General features: G+C 39.7%; 1 protein-coding gene across 3 annotated transcripts in view; it reads left to right on the top strand.

Annotated features, from left to right (window-relative positions):
* SHISA5 (shisa family member 5) overlaps positions 1–19,899 on the top strand; it is a 24,714-nt gene extending 4,815 nt beyond the window's left edge. For all 3 annotated transcript variants that reach the window (XM_026061183.1, XM_026061182.1, XM_026061181.1), the window contains exons 4-6: positions 12,464–12,579; positions 14,442–14,663; positions 16,637–19,899. In XM_026061183.1, coding sequence (XP_025916968.1) covers positions 12,464–12,579; positions 14,442–14,663; positions 16,637–16,716 — 418 coding nt within the window. In that variant the 3' untranslated portion in view covers positions 16,717–19,899. The remainder of the gene's footprint in view (positions 1–12,463; positions 12,580–14,441; positions 14,664–16,636) is intronic.
* Positions 19,900–21,275: the final 1,376 nt, after the last annotated feature.

Consider the following 21,275-nt stretch of genomic DNA (forward strand, 5'->3'; position numbering starts at 1 on the left):
CTCCGCTGCGGGCCTGCAGCGGTGCTGGATCTGCTGCGGTGAGAAAGGTAAAACGGGGGGATTCAAGCAGCGCGGTGGGTTTGTTTCTCTTTTCCCCCCGTGCCAAGCAGCGTAGCTATTAGCACGGAATGGGAAAGACGATTTGGGGTTTTGTTTTAGCTGTTGCTTAAGCAGGGCCTGCAGTCCACAGAGATGCATTTTCAATGACAGAAAGCGTTTAGGAAATAGTAGCTGAGTTGCTTTAATTATCTCTTTTTTTTTTTTTTTTCCGGCTGTGGAATGTCTCAGAAGGGAGAGTCACTGATGTTTCACCTTGAGAAAATGGATCATTAGTGACTCTCAGGCTTCTTTGCTCTTTTTCCTCTCAGTTACGGTACAGCTTTGAAAAATTAACGAGTTGTGCAAAGCCCTAGACTTGAATCCAACTCGCTTTCCAGTTAGGCAGTGTTCATAGAAAGAATGTAATTATTCACAGAAATATCCTCCTTGAAAAGCTACCTGGATGTGACTTTAGATGAAAACCACATCCCAAAACTTTCCAAAGTGACTAATGGTTTAGGATGTTTCAACATCAGGAATGAAAGTGAGTAGGACTTCCTGTGACTCTTCCTGCTTGCTCTCAGGCACCAAGTCACCCATAGGTTTCCATTTAGTTACAGACTTTGCCCAGTATATTTTTTTCCCAAGAGCAGTAAGCTATATTATCTTCCTTTTGCAGTAGCTGTCCCTGGGTTCTGCCTGCAAGGTATACTCCACCCCTTAGCTCCATGCCAGTTCCTGCTGAAAAGACTGTTCTTACACGTGTGGAGGGAAGGGCTGATGTCAGTTGAGATAATCCTTTGTATCCCCAGCAAGATGTGTATGGTGGTGTGTCCTCCTTAAACAGTCTATAACAGGGGGAGGGACACTTCCTTTTGTGTCCTGTTGTTTCTCACGAATTACAAATATTACCTCTGCTGTTGCCCTTCAAAGAGGGGAGGGGTGATGGTTTCCTAACATCACAAGCATTAAGGGTCAGAGTATTTAGTTCCTCATTCTTGCATGGGACTTAGAGTTACCCACTCTAGCACACTGCTCGCAAATCGTAGCTTTTAAGGGAATTTCACCTTTCTGAGGGCTTGGCACAAACTATAATGTGGACCTGCCATGAGGCCAAGTGAGCTGGGGTGTCTCTTCCCCCTGCTTGGAAACCTGCCACCACTATGCTATAATTTTATGGGATTGTGTTAGGGAAGGGTTCGGGCTGGTAGTATGTACGTTCTTCCTGTACCTTGTCTAGCTGGGGAGGTTTTACTTTGCTTGTGCTCTTGATTCTTGTGCTGTGTTTGTTCTGAGATCTTCAGCAGAAGTGCAAGTAAAGCATCAGGTTTGTAGTAGTTTCTTTTTATTAGTATCCTTCAGTATTTAATATTTGGGTATCAGGTGCTGTTGAGGCAGGGAATGTAAGGCACTCTGAGCAGCACTACTGGAGGTAGTTGTTCACCATGCAGACCGTTACTGCCATCTGCTTTTGGACGTATTTTAAGACAATAAATAGCATTTCTTTAGAGTGTCTTAATAATATAGTTTCAAGTGCTTGAAAGCATTGTGCTTTCCAGAACATTGAATTTAGAAGCAAATGGAAGTATTTTCAGAGAAGTATAAAGTCATGGTATTAACTCACATTCAGGCTTTTCTCCATTGTTGATTACTCCTTGAAGATCATCTGGGGCTTTTTGGCATGGTTTTATACCGCTAAACTTGTTATATTTCCCACCATTTTTTCCCATGCCTGTAAGTTGACTGATACATGATTTCAACAACTTTTGTTGCTAAGACATGTATTGTGGCAGGGATTCACTATTTGCAGATGTTTCCACTTTTTTTTTTTTAATTGGATTAGCAAATACTGAAATTTCCTGTGTGGTGCTCTAGTTTTGAAGATGCATTGCAAGTAGTTAGGTTAATTCAGTTGTTTTTCTCTCTCATTTTGCAGTACTTAGTATTACTTCTTTGCGAAACTGTGGAAAATCAAAGCTCTTGTCCACTGGAACCAAAAATCTTATGTCAAAATTTGCTTTGGTAACGTGGTTGTTTAGCCTTGGTATGCCAACTTTCCAAGTGACCCTTACTGGAAAAGGAAATTAGGTGATTCACATCCACAATTGAACTAATTGTGAAGCATTTGTCTTTTTGTGCAGTTAATAGAACTCAGTCTCTGAATCAATTTTTCTGGAAGTTACAGCTGATCTTGTAACAGATAGAGTTACCCTTGAAAAAAGGCTGTTCATCCTTATGTAACGAGAAGCGGGAGGCAGAACCACAGTCTTCCTGGGAAGTCTCAGCAATCAGAGAACATACAGCCTGTTAGACTGGTGATGTGCTAGTTCAGATCAGTTTGTTGTCTTGTGGCTTGCGTCTGCTTTTGTGAAATGGAGAAAATCGCCTCCTTCTGTCTTCCTTTGTTTGAAATGCAATGTCTGCAATAGTCTGCTACATGTCTAAGGTGGCAAAAACTAACCTTCCCTCTAACTATGGAAGATATGATGAACCTAATTTATTGTTTCTCAATTAGTTGTTTTTAAAGCATATACTTTCTCCATAGACAAGATAAAAATCTTTGTGATGTTGAATGATACTCTGTTTCTCCTCCTCCTTCTCCTGTCACTGTCAGGGACTTCAGTTCACATTTTTACTGTGTATTTGGATGCTGCAACATCTATAATGGTTTGCCAATGATAAGAGAATGAGTTAGGAAAATCTTTCATTGGAAAAGAGCTCCTAGAACTGTAAGCAGGCTCTGTTTCGTGCGCAGAGGATTTCTTTTTGAGTGCTTGCCCTGGATATTTTACATGATAAATGAGCTAACCTGCATACAGACTCCTTTCTGTAAGGCTTGCATTCAGACACAGCTAATCTCACCCAGAAACATAGTCTTCTTGTCTAGAAACAATTCAGATTTGGATTTTAAGCTATTTAAAAATTGTTCTGTGCTTTATAATAGGCTGAACAGTAAATGTAAACTTGCATCATTTGTGATTGTAACCTGCATCGCAGAGCATTTGTTTTCATCCTCACCGTGTTCACAGTGAAGAAGCTAGTTAAAGCTGACAAAGCAGTTGCTGGTTCCTGTTGACGATCTCTCTCCTGCCTGCTTCAGGCAGTGGGCTGATGCTGATGCGGGTTCCTTTGACTCTGAAACCAAGATAGAAAGAGAGATTGAAAAACGCTGTTCTAGCACAAGAGGCAGATGGGCATGGTCGGGTGTAGCAGCATGCTCTTCTAACGACAGAAGGCTGTTCCACGGCGAAACACAAGACAACCTGGCGTAAACGTGCAGAGGCACAGCAAGATTCATCCCTGGGGCTACATTCAGGCATGTACTTATCTACTGTATGTACTTATAAGAGTAGGATGTTTCCTTTTCTAGCTCTGTGTGCTTTGCTGCACTGCCCTTCTTTGTACCTCTATGAAATGTAACTATGAAAACACTAAGTTTTGACACCCAGGTTGACTCTGGAGGGAGTCAAAAGCAACTGTAGGCAGGGGAGCCCTCAGTGAAGGCACTGGAAGAGTCTTTCCTTGAGCATGCTTAAAAGACCCCGGGGTTGTTATTCACTGAGATCTATGAGAGTTGAGGACATGGGTTCCATAGCTAGATCCAGCTCAACAGTTTTTCGTATACTTAAATAAAACAGTCTTGGCCCAGGATGTAGCCAGATGTATTTGCAATAAATTATGTGATAGATGTGTTGTAGGAGGATGTCCTTAAATAGCCTAGCCTTTTAAAACTTCAATTATGGTGTGTTCTACGAAACAATTAGTTCAATTTTGTGAAATAAGCAATTGCATGAATATTGGTCCTTTGACGAAATCAAAATATTTGGTAGCATTTTTAATGTGATATTTCTCTCCATGTTTACTAACTTTACTAGTTTGTGCTACCTCTTGGTTTTTAAGTTATGAAAAGTACCAGTCATCCAAGTCACTTTTACGAATTCTTTCTATGAAGGTCTTGTTTATAATGAATATCATTTAAAAAGAAAAGTATTGGTCAGCCAAATGTGGACTCTGCTGCAGAGACTTGTTCTTATTTGTGTAACGTCAGATTTTCTTTGATGTTTCTCATTGGGTTGGATGGTGATTAATACTGTTCTTGATAAGAAGGAGAGTGAAGAAGCACGTCAGTTCATTGTAGTACAGGAAAATTAATTTACCTTATTTAAACTTTATTCTTGCCTGAACACTGTTGCTGACTTTTATATACTTAATGACGTATGAGTAAAGAAAAAGGTCCGTTTCGTATAGGAGTTGCATATGTGGTAAGCAAAGGTGGTGGGTGTAACCTAGTCTGAACTTCCTTTGATTGCTGTTTCAGCGTGTTTGGCAAGTGATGCACCGCATAGCAATTTACCGGAATAATTTCTTTTGTATTTGAAACTTTAACTCTTTAGCCAAGCTAGTTCCTAAATAATTGCTTAAATCTTAGAAGTGTTAAAAGCACTTTCTGAATTAGTACGGTGTTGACTGTAGCATATTCATATTATTGCAATTATTGTTTATGTAGGGAAAAATTTTCTGCAATACTTAATGGATTTTTTGCAGTTGAACTTGTTCTATTAATTCAGTTAACCATTTCAGAAAAATCCCTCCCATTGCCTTTGTGTTGGTTTCAAATTTTAACCAAAAAGAAAAAGGGACATCCAGTATTGGTTGCTGAACTGGGTTTCTGACAGTAGAAGAAGAACTGACTCACTTTGTTTGCCTTAAAAATCTATGTGTATAATTAATTTTTGTTCTCTTTTGCCACTAAAGGACCATTTTAGATTTATTTATGATCTGTAGAAGTGAATACTTTGTACTGAGTTTAGGGGCAGTTTTTACACTGAGGGACTAATGGACTGGCAGTATCTCTCTGAAACTGTTTTGTGAGCTGCATAAAATTATAGTGTTAATTCTTGGACTGCTGACGAAAGACTTCATAGTCCCCCTGAATGCAGTTACTGTTCTCTCTTTTTGTTACTTGCATGTTTTTAATATTTTAACTACCTGGAACAATTATTCTGAGCTATCTACGGAAGTGTACAGTAGCAATTTTCCTGGGAAACTTCCTTGAGAAATTGTATTTTTAGTATGCCTTATAAAGGAATTTATGTAAACAGATATATTTAGTACAAGCAAACTTTTATAGACTCAGAAGAGATCCTTGTATACACTTTCCATAATAACCTGTTGGATATGGATGTCAGATCTCTGAGTAAACCCAAAAGCTCCGGGAAGTTCCCTCCCTGACACTTTCTCCTGTAGGATGTTTAAGAACTTGTTGTGCTGAACATATTAAATGGTACTTGAAAACATTGAGAAGTTACCATGCCTCTCAAAAATAGTAATCAGCTCTAGTTTCACTAGGTCTTTTCTTCCTGTAAGAAATTAAAGTTTATTATTTTGGGCTTAAAGCTGTATAAAGTAACTCACATTAGCCTCCTATTTAAACGAGTAGAAAAAGGACCAGTTTGGTACATAGTTAGTAAGTTCCTCTCAGAAAAAGACTTTTGCATTCTCTTCATCTCTAGCACTTTTGCGCTTGCAGGGGCTCCTGGCTTGCCGTGGCGTTATCCTTGCTGGTTCCCCTTCCGGAGCTGGCTGCGCCGATGCTGCGGGTCCCTGTCCTGTGCTCTGTGCCGCGTAGATTTGTCCCCACTCCTGGGAACGTGGCGCATGGTGGTTCAGGCTGCAAGTAGACTGAGGCGCTCAGGGGTTCCTTTGGGGGGGCTTCTGGTGAGAATTTTCCATCCTTTGGGGGTATCCAGAAAGAACCGTAAAAAGTCACAGGAAGTTTTTGGTGGTTTCAGGAGGAGTTAAATCTCTGTCAACGCTGGAGTAGTTGAGCAGCTTACAATTAGTGCTGACCTGCGTGTGCATCTGCACTGCTGGCGGGTTAGCCAAAGAGGGATGGAAAAATTCGGTTTTGTTTAGGAGCTGTATGTAGGCGGGACCCTAGGAGGAATACTCTCAAGTAGTAACATGAGTTAACATTTTACTTGAAAGACAAATCTAGACGTGACAGCGGCAGTTAAGCAGAGGGCACTTCGCTGCGTTGCAGTTTATAAAATGACTTAACCGTTACGCAGATCTGCCAGTCTGATGAAACGCTTCAAGATTTCACAATTTTGAAACAGTGCTACTCAGTCCCCAAATCTTTGGTGGACTGCCACCCGCCAGAGGAAGCCCCGGGCCCCCGTTTCCTGGAAGCCTTGGGTCCTGCGGAGATCACGCCCCGGGGAGGTGGCCCCGGGGTAGGTGGCCGCAGCAGCCCGTGGCCGGCACCGGCCGTTGATGCGGTCGCAGCCGGACAGGCTGTGCGACCGGGCTCCTAGAGCGTGTGTTTGGGTCGTCGGCGCCTGTCAAAGCTCCTGGGAGCCCAAGGCGAGCTGCGCTAAAACAGTGCTAGAGTCGGGCTGACATTTCTCTGTGTGCATTACTGCCCTCACGGGGTTTGCTTTTTGTGTAATAGTACATGTTTTTTGAGCATCTAGCAAGGTGGTCCTTTTGTACTGAATCTTCGTGCTACAATGTTAAACTGAGAAAGCATGTTTGTAAAGTTGTCAAAATTAATCCCTTTGAAAGACCCTTGGGAAGTCATGTAGTTTTTAAAAAAATAAATAAATGAATTGCTCCTTCTGATTTTCCCACTAAGCTTTTGAGGCATGTGCCTGGCGTTGTGTGGCTGTGACTGAAATGTGGGACTTAGGAAAGCATCTGGGGACTTGCTCGGTCATGTCCTATAGCTGAGTGAAGGCACGTCTGGACATGCACCACTCGATCATGTTTCTGGGAAAGGGTGATGTGCATATACTTAATTTTGCTGTAGACTTTTCAGAATAGCCTAAATTATCTTCTGAGGTCTTTCCAGACCACCCTGTATTACAGCCATAACTCAGTATTTGGAAATACTTGTTTAAAAGCAACCCGGCCTTTTAAAAGGACCCTGCCAACATGTTTCTTATAACATGGAACAAATCTTGGAACCGATTAAAACTTGAGGAATAAATAGTCTGCCTAAACTGATTTTTCAGAGCTAGGTCTTCTTGATGTTTATTTGGGTGTTTGTTTTTAAGACAAAAGTGTATGCCATTGTCATGAATGCACGTGTATACACTGACTTTGATTACAACAGGACTTACAAAATGTCAACAACTTAAAAGTGTTTCAGACTACTAAGGAAGTTTAAGAATGTTACTGGAATTGAAACGTGAATATTCTAAAAGGCCTTAAGAGCAACAGTCAAAGCATTTTATATTTTTTTCCACATGACTGTTTAAAATTGAGATGTGCAATATGGAATAAAACTGCCTTGAGAATTAACTTCTATCCAATAGTACCTTTTAAGTATCGGATTTGAGTCTCCCATTTTAATATGTCCATTGTGTCTCATTCAGTACCAAAGAGAGGTAAAACAGGCACCAATCACATAACTCCCTTTATGTAAACTCATATGTGTTTTGAATAATTAACATACCTTAAATGTAAGATGAGTCTGTGAGTTAAGCTCCTTACATACACAATTTAGTGCTTTCTAAATGTGTGAAAAATAGGGGTAGACACAGGGTAGAAGAAGGAAGGGAAAGAGTGTGGTGGTAGGAAAGGGCAGGGACTCCCCTCTTGATATTTACTTTTCCATCCATTTTATGAGAAATTGCATTTTATCATTGCTACAGTAGAAGTTACTATTGGGTTTTTATTTGGTTTTCATTTAAGTTATTGGCAAAACTAAGCTTTTATTATGTGAAGAGAAAGCAACAGGAAATGGCAGTGAATGAGCTCAAGCTGTATGTAACAGTGGGTGGCTTATTTAGAGACTGTGGTATATAATGCAGGAGCCTGAAAACCAGCGTTCAAACTGTGCTGCTAACGGGGTGTTCTGTAGTTCTGTGCCGTGGCCCCCTGATTTCTGCACTTTGGCTTTTGTTTGCAGCATTTGCTGGGGGTAAGATTTTTTTTTTTTTTCTGGCTTGGTTAACCATACGGTGGAAGTAACTCTAAGCTCCAATCCCCCATGTTTTTTTTTTTTTTCCTGTATTATGCAGGCTAACAGTAATTAAAATATTATTTAGTGTGAATATATTTTTTTCAAATATTTTCGGAGTCCTCTCAGACAGATTCATCAAGTGAAAGCAACTAAATGAAGAAGTAGTGTCGGTCAGGAAGGGAGTATAGACTTTCTGGAGTTAGCACACTGCAAGAGAGTCTTTGTACAAGATCTGGAATGTCTTTTGTCTCCTGGTGGTTCACTGAGTTTGAAAAGTATGCTGAGCACCGTTCTTGTAGACGGGCCCCACTTGAGTACTATCTTCTATCCCTAGTTGTCTTCCTGCCCTTTCTTCAGTAGTGTTACTAGCAAACTTCTAGGGGACTGGAATCATTAATTACTCTACATCAGTGTTACTAAATGCTCAGAAAAAGTGCTCAGGGCAGTAATCCTTGGGCAGTAAAAGGATAGATATCATTAATACAGTACAGTAGTGCCTGACCATGAAGATATTCCAAAAGAGTTCTCAAAACTAGCAATGGAAATTATTAGAAAAAAACTTTTTGAGGAACGCCAGTGTTGGAAGAGGGTGTTGTCACAGTGGGTTGCAAGCTCCGAGCACATACTGTGGTGTTGTCCCTGAATGTCATGTCACCTTCTGCTGTTTCAAGACGTTAGTCCACATGAGCCCAAACGCTGGCAGGAAAATTATGCTTCTGGTGTGAAGTGGATGATAAAAATGCCTACAGTAACCTACGTGTATATTCTCCTTAGAAAACTCTGGGAAGAACTCACACATCCGTTGTTTTACCCAGTGATCTGTTTCTCAAGACTTATAATTTTGGTCTGTAGTAATCACACAGGATTTCAGTGTATAGAATTAAATCACAGTGTCTACACACAAAAACACAGAACCACATTTTAAAGTGTATATATACTTGACACACCTGTACTTTAAATATATGTCTCCATTTAGCTCTTTAGAAGATGTGTGCAAAATTGCGTCATGCTGTAGTCATGTCATTTTAACAAAGATGCAGCCAAAAGTATGTTTTTTTTTTCCTGAGCTTTGCTATTGTCACTTTTCTTATTAGAGATAGTTAATGAAAAGCAATGAGAGATGTGCTTCAAAGAGGAAAAAACTTCAGGAGGGAATGTAATCCCATTAAAAATAAACAAATGGAGCGTATGCTTCAGACTGACCAGTGTTTATCTGTTGGTGGCCAGCTCAGCTGCAGATGGGTTTATGCTGTTTCTCTCTTGTCATGGTGTAGGAAAGAACTGAATTTGGTCCTGAATGATAAGGGCTCTGCCAGCTTCCTACAGTTCTAGTCTGTTTATAATAATTAGACATTTCTCCATTTCATCCTGTTTCTCCATTTCTTAAGATTAATTGTTCGTTGATGTTTCTGCCCAGCCTTTGCTGAAGTTCACAGGCGTTCACTGGCTCTAGAGGTGAAGGATTTTTGTTGTCTTTGTCAAGCCTAATCTCTTTCCTTGACACAGAGACCATCCTTCTCTAGCAGAAAAGGGCTCATCCTCCTTTGCTGGGAAAAGGCTAAGGAAGAACCTATAAAACTCTCTTCTGTTGTTGTTTCTGCTAATGCTGCTTGGTAGTAATTGTGTGTAATAGTAATGTTCACTTCCCTACTGAGAAAGCTTCCTCAGGGTTGATACAGAAATGAGAGCAAGAGCAAGGGAAAAAATTGCTGGCATTGCACACCTAACAGTAATTGTAATTAACAGTTGTCATGCAAGTGCTACCTCTGTCCGTAGTTTGTCACAGCATCACAGGATGGTTGAGGTTGGAAGGGACCTCTGGAGATCATAGGCTTTCATGCTATAGCTTGCTAGCAGTGCAGTCAAGATGGTTAAGTCTGTGTGAATCTGCTGTGCACGCTCCTCTCTTTCTTGCCCCATGCATGTTTGCATTTATGTTCTGAGTACCTCGTAAGGACCCAGTATAATGATTCCACAGATCACACTCATCTAATCACTTGCTGCATACACAGAATTCAACTTCTGTTTTCAAATTAACTTGATGTACATTTGCAGGGGCTTCTTAGGCCATGGACATGAGGTAGCGTGTACTTCAGGATGCCGTATCGTTGTGGATATCTTTGTCTTTCATTGTCTTGAACCTGCATTTGTATCTTTCTTTTCGTGCCTGGCTTGAAAGAAGTGGGATTTGGGATGAAAATGAGATGGCTGTTAACTTACTGTGCTGAAGGGATACTAATGCTCCTGAGGAAGGGGGGAGCACTTAAGAAGCAGTGGGAACACCTTTACAGTGTTAACACTTTTGTCTTAGTAAAGTCTTTTATGTTTATATTTCTTGTAGTGGGTTTGACACTTTCATTTTCACTTTGACAGAATGCTTTTCTCCTGCCAATCTGCACGTGCGCACCTTGTGCCTGTTGCCTCTCGTCCTGTCGCTGGGCACCACTGAGAAGAGTCTGGCCCCATCCTCTTGTCACTCTCCCTTCAGATATTTATACACATTGATAACATCCCCTCTCAGTCTTCTCCAGGCTAAACAGTCCCAGCTCTCTCAGCCTTTCCTCATATGAGAGATGCTTCAGTCCCCTAATCATCTTCATAGCCCTCTGCTGGACTCGCTCCAGTAGCTCCATGTCTCTCCTGGACTGGGGAGCCCAGAACTGGATGCAGTACTCCAGATGTGGCCTCACCAGGGCTGAGGAGAGGGGGAGGATCACCTGCCTCGACCTGCTGGCAAYRCTCCTCCTGATGCACCCCAGGATACCATTGGCCTTCTTGGCCACAAGGGCACATTGCTGCCTCATGCTTAACTTGGTGTCCACCAGCACTCCCAGGTCCTTCTCCGCAGAGCTGCTTTCCAGCAGGTCAACCCCCAACCTGTACTGGTGCATGGGGTTATTCCTCCCCATGTGCAGGACTCTGCACTTCCCCTTATTGAACTTCATGAAGTTCCTCTCTGCCCATCTCTCCAGCCTGTCGAGGTCCCTCTGAATGCTGACAGGAATTTTCAACAGGAGAATCTCTTGTTTTCACAAGGTCAAGTTGAGGTCTTATGAATTTGAAGCAGGAACAGAAAACTTTTCATTTTTTAAAAGTCAGTGATCTAACCTTCCAGTGTCATTGATATTCAGAAATAATTCTTACATTTGATGGCTGTTTGGTAGCCAAGTGAAAACTACTGGGGGTTTAGACATGTGTCATTTTTTTTTAAAGCTGTTAACAGGAAACTGAGCAGGAAGAAGACCAGAAAGTTCTGTAGCCAAAATCTCTATGAAGAAGCAAAAACAGGATGGATTTAAAAACAGCTCTCTACTCATTATTTTAGGGCTTGTTTTTCATTAAGACTAACTTCCTGTCATTGTTTCCAAAACTGATCCATGAAGTTAATAAGTAAAATGCCAGAGACTTTGGCTTGTGTGGAAGAAGAGCTTCTCTGGATTTCAGAGAAATCACATAACTTAATGTTTGAAGTAAATATAATTAACACTTCAAAGGGTCTTAGATTCCAGTGTTTTGCTTTCTCATCCAAATAATCATAAAAAGACATAAAATTGTCTAGCTGTTGACCTTCTAAAAAGGGACTTTTCAGAAAACTGTATAACCTTTCCTATGACAGAGACACAAGAGCTTGTCACTGAGCGTTTAAGCTTTACAGAGTTACTTTTTTTTTCCTGTGTGGTAGACAAAAGTTACAAACAGGGGTCTATGGAAGTTTTACATCTGCTTCCATCGTTTAGTACTCATTACTGGGTTTAAGGCTGGTGTAATCTTGGGCCTCTCTGTACCAGGCGTTGGTGCTTGTAGGCAGTGTTCTGTCTTCTCTAACCTAGTGTAACGTACTCCTTAGTTGCAGTAAAGTTGGCTGAAGCTCAGATTTTTCAAATCATGTGAAATATGGCTTCTAAAACAATTATTTACAAATGCCAAGAAATCTGCAGTGTGGAGAGGTCTGCTAAATTTTGAGATTCTCACTGGGTTGGGTTTAGGCAGTTGACAGGGGAATCATTGTCTTAATGATGTGAAAAGAAGCTGCTATCATCCAGAAATCTGCAGCACTTCATTTCGGGAATGTCTACCTACATATTCAGAGCAGTCAAGTAATACTTTGAAAATTAACTAGTTGACTAATGAGTTTAAAACCTTGTCTCTGTAATCTGTTTGAAATACATAAAGGGACACACAGTCACACTAAAATAAGAAGGATTAAATAGCCCTGTTAAGTCCTTTTCACAGATGAGAGTGCTCCTTTGTAGGTGTTGATCTGCTTCCACTGATTTAGCAGATCTGAGCTTAATGTAGGAATGCACTTGAAGTTCTTTCCTATTCAAATGCACGATGTAGTAAGAGAGTAACAAATTGGAGGAAGAGCGATGTGTTATTGCTATTTAGCCTTGCATTCTATAGCCAAATTTGCATGAGAGACTTTTCTGACCTCTGGTGCTGTCTTTCTTGCAGTTTTGGAACGGTTGTTGCGATTGGGGTTACCCTCTTTGCAGTGGTTGTAGTCACTATTATCTTGTGCCTCACCTGTTCATGTTGCTGTTTGTATAAAGCATGTCGAAGACCACAGCGTGAGTACCTCTATATTTACTTTCTTATCCTTTACCTCTTTGAATAAGACCTTTTTTTTCTAGAAAACTGTGTTCCTGAAAAAGATGCGAATAATCTTTTCCTACCCCTCTGATAGAGGAGTTCCAATGCCTAAACAAATGCTTAGAAATAAGCATTTAGGCTGCTTCAGAACGTGACGTTGCAGAGAGATGTTGTATTTTCTTAGAATGTAAAAAGTTCTCTTCCCTCCTCCCCACCCCCCAAATGTGTAGATTTGGGGGGTTGTTTATTTTAGGTAAGCAGAGGATAGAATAAAAGAACCATTTTAAATTTTTTCCCATTCTCTTAAAAATATAGCCTGAATAATACACCAAAGGCCCACTACAGCAGCAATAATTGCGAAGGCATTACTTAAGATTTGTCTTTCGGCATTCAGTATATTTATCTTTGAAGAATGAGAAGCTTTTCCACACCACTATGTTACACTTAAAATATATGGAATACTGCTTCCTTGATTAACCCTGGAAGGTGATGATTCAGATTGTTTCACAAGATATATTGTTCTTTGCTCCGTCACTGCTAAGGAAGATCACGTATTTCAAAAGCAACATTATGGTGGTACAAACACTGCAACTTTATTACAAATTCTCTTAACTTACAGAAAGCTTTCTTATTTTAAGATTGTACTTTAACTTAATAGGGAATCACTGTACCATATGAATTAGGTGAGTATTTTTGGAGATGAAACTGTGTTTTATTGACCAGATTGATGTGTAAAGTTTACAGTGTCTGTTTATAGGTTTTCTGTTCTTGGTGTTGTACTTGAATAATTTTGGAATATATTTTAATGTTTTTTTTCTTTATTCTAAATCTTTGACAGTTAAAATGAGATTAAATCAAAATAAAAATTGAAATGCTGATTTATATGGACAAACCTTATGCCATTTAAAATTCCATAATCAAATGCTGTATGTGCTCTTCTGAGATCAGTTTTTAAAAATTATAATTTTAAAGGGAAATACTAATGAAGAGTTTTATGGCTTGATTAAAATATTATTAAGACTACTTCAAATGTTAGCTGAGTTTAGCCTGGATACAGTCACAGAAATAGTAAATGCACATTTATAACAAGATTTAAATAAGAGTAAAGTAAAAGACTGCTTTTGCCATTCCCTCTTCTTTAAAAGTGGAATCTTGAGAAATATACGTAGTTGTAGCATAAGGAGGAAGGAGATCTGGAAAACGAATTATTGCAGTTTGTTAGAAAGTGTTAATGCTCCCTTATTTCAATAGAGACATGAACCAATAATCCAGCATCAGCTCCTGCAGAAATGGGTTACCTATGTGTATTTACTTTTCTGACTGTTGTTTAGAGAAAGATACACATAGATATGCTAGTACATAAACATCATACATAAGGAAACTCATTTGGGCAGCGGGTCACCATAGGAAGCTAGAGGAATATTGCGCAAACTAACTACCCTCCTTGCCTGACAAAGGAGAACTTTATCACTTTTATCCTTAAAAATAGATAACGTCTTTAGAAATGAGCAGTTTGTCCTAGAACGATAGATAAGTTGGCTGCAGAGAGGAATTCCTGTTTTGTGAAGAGTCCAAGAAAAAAATTCTTTGCTCTTTGTGGGTGAGAAACGAGCAGATAAATTGGCTGCTGTCCTGGTACGCGAAGGCTCTGTTACCGTTAAGATCAGTGGAAGGGTGATTTGAGGTATAGATTTCTAAATCTCTCATGCAAGTTCAGAAAAGAAATTGCCCAGGATTTGGACTGAGGAAGCGATCTGAAGTGAGAGTGGTTTTGCATTGCTGTTGTTGGCTGTCTCCTGGGACCACCAGCACTAACCATGTTCCTTTTGGTTGTTTGCAGCTGTTGTGACTGCTACCACCACTGCCACCACAGTGGTTCACGCTCCCTATCCCCAGCAACCAGCAGTGCCAGCGGGCTACCCCGCAGCGCCGTATCAAGGCTATCAGCCTGTGGCTGTCCAGCCGCAACCCGGGATGCCGATAGCACCGTACCCTACGCAGTATCCTCCCCCTTACCCCACGCAGCCGTCAGGACCCCCAGCTTATCATGAAACAGTGGCAGGTAAGGAAAGGATGCAGTGTTTCTTCTTCTCTTCTTAAATAGCTAAAAAGACACTCGCATTAGAACAAATCCTCTATTATTTACCATTATTATTTTCCATGACTATATTAATGCAAGTGTAAGCAAATTATGTAGAACTCTAGTTAGGGAGGATGTTTTAATTTGCCCTTGTTGAAATTTCCCCATTGCCATTTCTACCGTAATCATTGCAAGAGGAGATTTAGCTGTACTGGCAAAGTTTGGTGGTGTATGAGTGGATCCAGTAGAATGCCTTACTAGTTCAGCTGCAATTTCATATTAAAATCAAAGTCCAGTTAACATATGTCATAGTAATTCAAGGGTGTTTCTATATAGACCTCCTAATCAAATATTTACTAAAGGTTTAAGTCCATACACAGAAATGGCATTTGCTAGTAGTTGGTCCCTAGGCTGATAGCATAACCAGTCTCTGGTCAACTTTGTGTTAGCATTAACTGATTTCTTGCTTTCCTTCTTTCACAGCATTGCTTTCACAGTTTCACATAGCTTTACCATTGACATTACTAATTCCCTGTTGTGCTGGAAATAGCTGGTTGAACAGTTGGTTGTTGGCTGTTCAGAGAGGCCAAAACTAGGCTGTTATCTAGCCTAGGATCTTAAAACCCCCTTATATACTACAGTGTTCACCCTTCTACGTAACAAACATAGTCCTGAATAGTAGATACTGCCCTTGGAAAGTAACTCTTTCATAACAAGTCAAAACAAAATGGCTCTTCATGGTCTTAAGCAAGATCTTAATCTTAACATTTGCAAACCAGTTAAGAATTGCACTTTAACAATGTGCAAACCAGCTCAGCCTCTAAAAACATTTTGCCTCCCATTGTCTTTGCAGGCATGGTGACTTTATTTTTCCTTGCTAAACTCTGAAGAAGCTGTGGTGTTTATGGGATTACCCCCAACTACTTTGGCTTCTTCTTTCTAGCCTGAGGGAGCCAATGAACCAATCATTTTGTTTCCTCTGCTCCCTGGTTTCTCCAGCTGTTCCTCAGCTAAGTTGCTAGTTTGTTAATTCTTAGATTTTTTCCTGGAAAAATCTTGCAGCACTTTGCTTGTTCCTAGCTGAGAATGCCTGAAAATGGGAGCTTTTTCCTTTCTTATTTCCGTTGTCTATTAGCCAGGGGGCAGTTTCTTAATTAGGTCACGTGCAACAGGGAGAATACCTGCTCTGTTGCACAGGAGCCAAACCCACTCCACTTACGTGATCAGTAAAGATAGCCACTTCGTACGCTCTAGGGGTCTGAGCAAGCGCTGCGTTATTTCAACTAACTCCTGCTGTTTGACACACCTGAAAATGAGTGTGACACCTGAGAATAGCTTGTTGCAGAATACTAAAAAAGAAGCGTACGGTTTGAGTGGTACATCTAGTATTTATGTCAAACTCTTTCGTGGGCTTAGTAGCAGTGGGCCACAATTATTATTATTTTTTTAATTAACTCAGTGATATTTGCCAGGAGGCTTCTTCCCTGAAGGAATCCTAAGACGCTTTCTCTAGTCCTTTTTCATTGGCCCAGTGGTTTAGTCTAACTTCTCCACATACTACCAGATATGCCCTGTTGTATTTGCATCACTGACTTCTACTGGCTGGCGCATTGGACCAAATTGCTTTTCTTTTTCTTTTTCTTTTTCTTTTTCTTTTTCTTTTTCTTTTTCTTTTTCTTTCCCCCTTTTTTTCCAAACTATGTCCTGCTCTGAGGGCTCACCATATACTTGTGGATACCCTGATACACATATACACTCAAAACCACCAAAAAACTTTGTTATCTAACTTGCGAAATGCAAATGCTTTATGAATTACACAAAAGTTTCTCCCAGTTAAGATGCTAGATAAGTTGAACTTTTCAAACATGTACTCAAAACTGAAGTTGTCATTACAGATGTAGAATTCAGAATGTGAATTTTATAAATCTGTCTTTTCTTGTGTTTTGCTTTTGCAGCTGGTGCTGGAGCACCTTACCCAGTCAGCCAGCCCCCATACAACCCTGCTTATGTGGATCCTCAGAAGCCCATCTATTGAACAGATCTGCTACTATGCTTCTGTATACAAAACTTTTTAAAAATATAGTTTGTGCTGTTTACACCATGTAGTATATTTTCCTGGAAGACAACAATATTTTGTCCAAGTAAAGCGAAAGATAATTCAGTATCTTTTTTTAATGTTTTGAGTACAAGAAAGGAGTATTTTCTTGCAGAAATTATTCACTTATACCTCAAGCAAATACAGAAAGAGATTTTGTTCAAAATACAGTGAGAAAAGTATGAAGGAATGCTTCAGAAATAAGGATGATCATAACATTTGCTGTGCAATAACTTTGAAGTGTGATAGAAAGGAATGATTTAATATGAGCATTTTCAAACGCCCAAAGCTGTAGCAATCTTTTGCACAGTGCTAAAAAATAAGAACTTAATCTCTAAGAAACTCGATGATATATGTTCTGCCTGTTTTGAAGTTACTATCATTATGTAAGCTACATTGTAATACACTTCCTTTATGGTTTAAAAGGGAATTTTTCTTTTTTGAAACATATTTGCATTCTGTAAGGGATAGTGAACCATGTTGAATTGTCTTTGTGCTAGTTGCATTTTTTTGTGCTAAATAGCATGAGTTGGTTATTTCCTTGTTTTCTTTTCCAATTTTAAGGCTTAAAAGATGTAACTTTATTGGCTGTCTTCTCAGACTATTTTAATTCATAGCTAGAAATCAGTAACAGAAACAAACCCTCTGCCACCCTCTACAACAAATAGATCAGAAGCTGAAAACCTGAGAATTCTGCATAAAAATTATTGGATGAGTACTTGGTTTGTGTAATAGCTGTATGTTATTGACTGGCTTGAAAAAACAAATCATCACCTTAATGGTATGTTAAGTGGAAGTGACTGCCAGTATTCAGTCCTGGCTCATCATAGGGGAAGTAATTGACTTTATAGGAGATATGCAATGTCAGAAATAGATTGCGTTTTTTTTAATTTTTAGGGTTTGTCACTGTCTGTAGCAGGAACCTTGTAGGGATGTTGTATCTTTATAAACTAAGCCTGTATTTGAGAAATTATATTGGAGGGGAATAAGAAATACCAACCTGACACGCAGTGGAGATTAAATCTCCCTTCTGTCTTCAACATTCCCATTAAACTGAATAGAGAACAAGAAATCAGGATAAGGAGGGGTGGAAGGATTTGGTCACAGAGAGATAATGCATTTCCAACATCATGCTTGCAGTCATGAAAACATCTTAAGACACCTTCATGACTATTACCAGGATTTGCAAGGCTTTTGGCTCTGTACAACTTGTATTTATCAAGCGACTCATGACTTTTTTTAGTATACTCTATAATTTTGTATTTTCTAACATTGAAATACAATTTGTTATTCCTCAGAAGAGCTATCTGTTGACTATTGTATCAATCACTGTGACATAATTCGTGGAATAATTTTGACACATCTCGTATACTGATATTACTTGCCGACAGGCTGCTAAGCCACCTGTCCTGGGATTCCACATTTGGCATATATTACTGCTTGAACAACATTGATCTTGTAATTGATGGTATTGCTTTACCTCGTATACCTATGCGAAATGATGGGTGGAAACTGCTGCTGTCCAAGGCAGCCTTATTTATTTCTCTTCCCAGTTTTTGAGTCCATTTCTAAGTTATTCCAGTTCTTGTTTAAGAAAATCTTAAGGGCATTTCAGGAGAAACATGTAGAATTTCTTTAGCATTGTGATTCATGACAACCTATGCGCCTCTGTTACGCATCTCCGAGCCGAGTGTTTAAGTTAACGGCATGCAGTGGTGCCAAGCGGCACTCACAAAGCAGGAATGCACTATATCTTTGCGATCCTCCTCCTCCCTGTCTTGCAGGCCAGGAACTGGGCAGTGATTTGTTACACTGTTAGGAGTTGTGTGGCAACAACCAAAAATGGACAGTGTCCACTGTTGAAGCGTTTCCCTAGAAATGCTGAATATTTGTGTTGGAGGTCAGTAAAGTACTGCAGAAATCATCCTTTTTGTATAGATCCTACCTGTGTGTGTGATACACGTAGAAGGAGAGCAAAGACTCTTCCAGGAATTTTGTTCGCCAATGCCCAGGTGGAATGTGGCCAGCGAGGTGCAGCCAGCAAGCAAGGTACCAGGCAGTTCTCGGAGCACAGGTACGATTTTCTGGTTTGTGTTTATGAGGTTGTTACTCTGCGACTCCATTTCTTTCCGACGTCTGAGGTGACAAAACGTACAGTTTGTGGTGGTGTCAGTAGGGTTGTATTTTGGAGATAAAAGGAAAGTCTGCAATTTCATGAGGAGAAGTTGGCTCCATCATCTGCCATCTGTTATCCCTAAGAAAAAAGCCCACATACAGCAGGTAGTAGGAAAGTAAAGTGGTGGCAACAACAACAGAAGTCCCAAATTTGAAGTTTTAGGGTAGCTATAGTAGAGACCAGATAGTACACAGAGTTGTTCAGGGTGATTTAGGAGAGGTGGGAGAAGATGTGGTATTCTGAAAGAGGGGTAGGGTTAAGGAGCCTCTTAATTTACACCTTTCCTTCAATGAGTATATGATAATGATAGCTATATTCAAGTGAAGAGTTGAATCATTAATACACAAAGAATGTATTAACTATTTCAGTTACAAAACTGGTTGAAAGAAAACAGTTCACTTTCCTCACTTCTTAATCAGAGCACTTAGCCAGATCTTTTCTTACTGTTGGTGTATTAACCATCATCAACAATAAGACACGGGACCAAATTTTGTTCAGTTATTTCCATGCAAACCCATTGAAAACTGTTTTCATATAGTTAAGTGAATGGGATGGTTATAGAAAAGCAGTTGGTCCATGAAGTTTTAGTTTAATCATTAACTGATGTGTCATTCCAAACAGCTAGTTCCTTCATTTCAAACTAGTTACCCACAGTGCCGTAGAGGAGGGGGAATGGAATTCAGATTTTAAATGTTGAAAGAGTATATGTGGGGTTTTTTTGGTTTTTTTTTTTTTTAATTCTGTAAGTGCCTTTGTTTCAGAAATGTCTTGGGAAATTAAATACCGTAGAATATTCTGTTGTACTGAATTTACTAGATAATCATTGTTGACTTCATTACATATTGTAACCTAGCTTTGTATGTTGTTTGTAGTTCAAAGCGTAAGTATTCAAAAGAAATGGCATAAACTCTATGCACCTTTGTAATAAACGCTGTGTTTGAAGTATATTCTGTCAATTTTGCTTTCTTAGCCTGAATCTGAATGTTATTTAAGAGTGTATCTGCAAAGCTACATTTGCTCCGTTGTGTTTGACAGCTAGCATTACCAAGTGTGTTTTAAGTCACCTTGTGTGGTGGATGCCACTTCCAATAGTGGGGACTGAAGTCTAATCAAAAGCACGAGGCGCAACAGAAAGGAAGGACAATATAAGCTCCTGGATGGATTTTCTGACAGTACACTTTAAAGCTAATCTAAAAGGATTGCTTCTAAGACCTTGTCTAGACTAAGGAGTAAATTAAATCTATGAAGTTTGAATGCATTAATTAACAAACTTCAGAATGCTTGAAAAGTCTAATGTAGACAAAACAGTAGATTTCAAAGGATGCTAAACTGTGAGATTAATGTCCAATGTCCTCCTCCCAGCACATTCTTTGACTTGTGCGTTGAATATCATGCCTCATTTTTCAACTTGACTAACTCCACGTATGATAAAAGTGGTGCTTTCTACTCTGTGTGAAAACATTTTAGCTGATGTTTTCACAAACTTTTAGTAGTTAATGAAAATGCCTTTGAAATGTTGTCTTCATGCTGCTGACTCATTGGTCCTTCACCTGAGAATATTTGTTGTTGAGCCGGTGAAGGCTGCTATTTTATGGCTGCATTTTAGATAAATCACCAGGCAGTGCTAAATTGGTTGAGGATATTCTGTATATGCTCCTTTTTACCTTTAATTGTCAGCCAAAATTCCAGCTTGCTTTGAAAGAGGTTTTTTGTCTTGGAATAATTGGGTAACTTGGTTACGTTACGTCTTGAATTTATCAGTTTCAGCTGTACGTTGATAATGAGTTGTAGCTGAAATGCAGATCATTTTCTTTCCCAATTTTATGTCACATTTTCTTGACAAAATTTCTGTGAGTTAACTGGTGACAGCAGACAAAATGTATGTTCCAGTTCTAAAAATCTGAGTATAAAAAATGAAATAGAATTAATGTTTTCGCTAGAAACTATACCAGGCAATTGCAGTTACGCCTGAAGTTTGTCACCACTGTTTTTTATTTTGCCTGTCCCATGACTTTTTAGTAGCTGTATCTTTGCAATATGGCTAAATTTGAAAAGCGCCATGCAGACAGGCCTCCTTTGATCACCAAAAAAAAGCTGTGTGTCTTCAGTTGTGTGTGCGCCTGGGCCTGAGAAGCAGCAGCTAGTCTTCTGTTTAAAGCCCTCAGGTTTCCTCTGACAACCACCGCGTGTGCTCGGGTACCTTCACCTCCTGGAACAGGAGCAGAATGCTGCACAGGAGAGCAAAACACTGAACAAACCAGTTGAGAACCCGCGCTGGGTGAGGAATGCTGCTGTTTGTGTTTTCATAATGTTTGATCAGCGA

Source organism: Apteryx rowi, unplaced genomic scaffold, assembly GCF_003343035.1.
Source record: "Apteryx rowi isolate R43461 unplaced genomic scaffold, aptRow1 scaffold_177, whole genome shotgun sequence".
Lineage (NCBI taxonomy): Eukaryota > Metazoa > Chordata > Aves > Apterygiformes > Apterygidae > Apteryx > Apteryx rowi.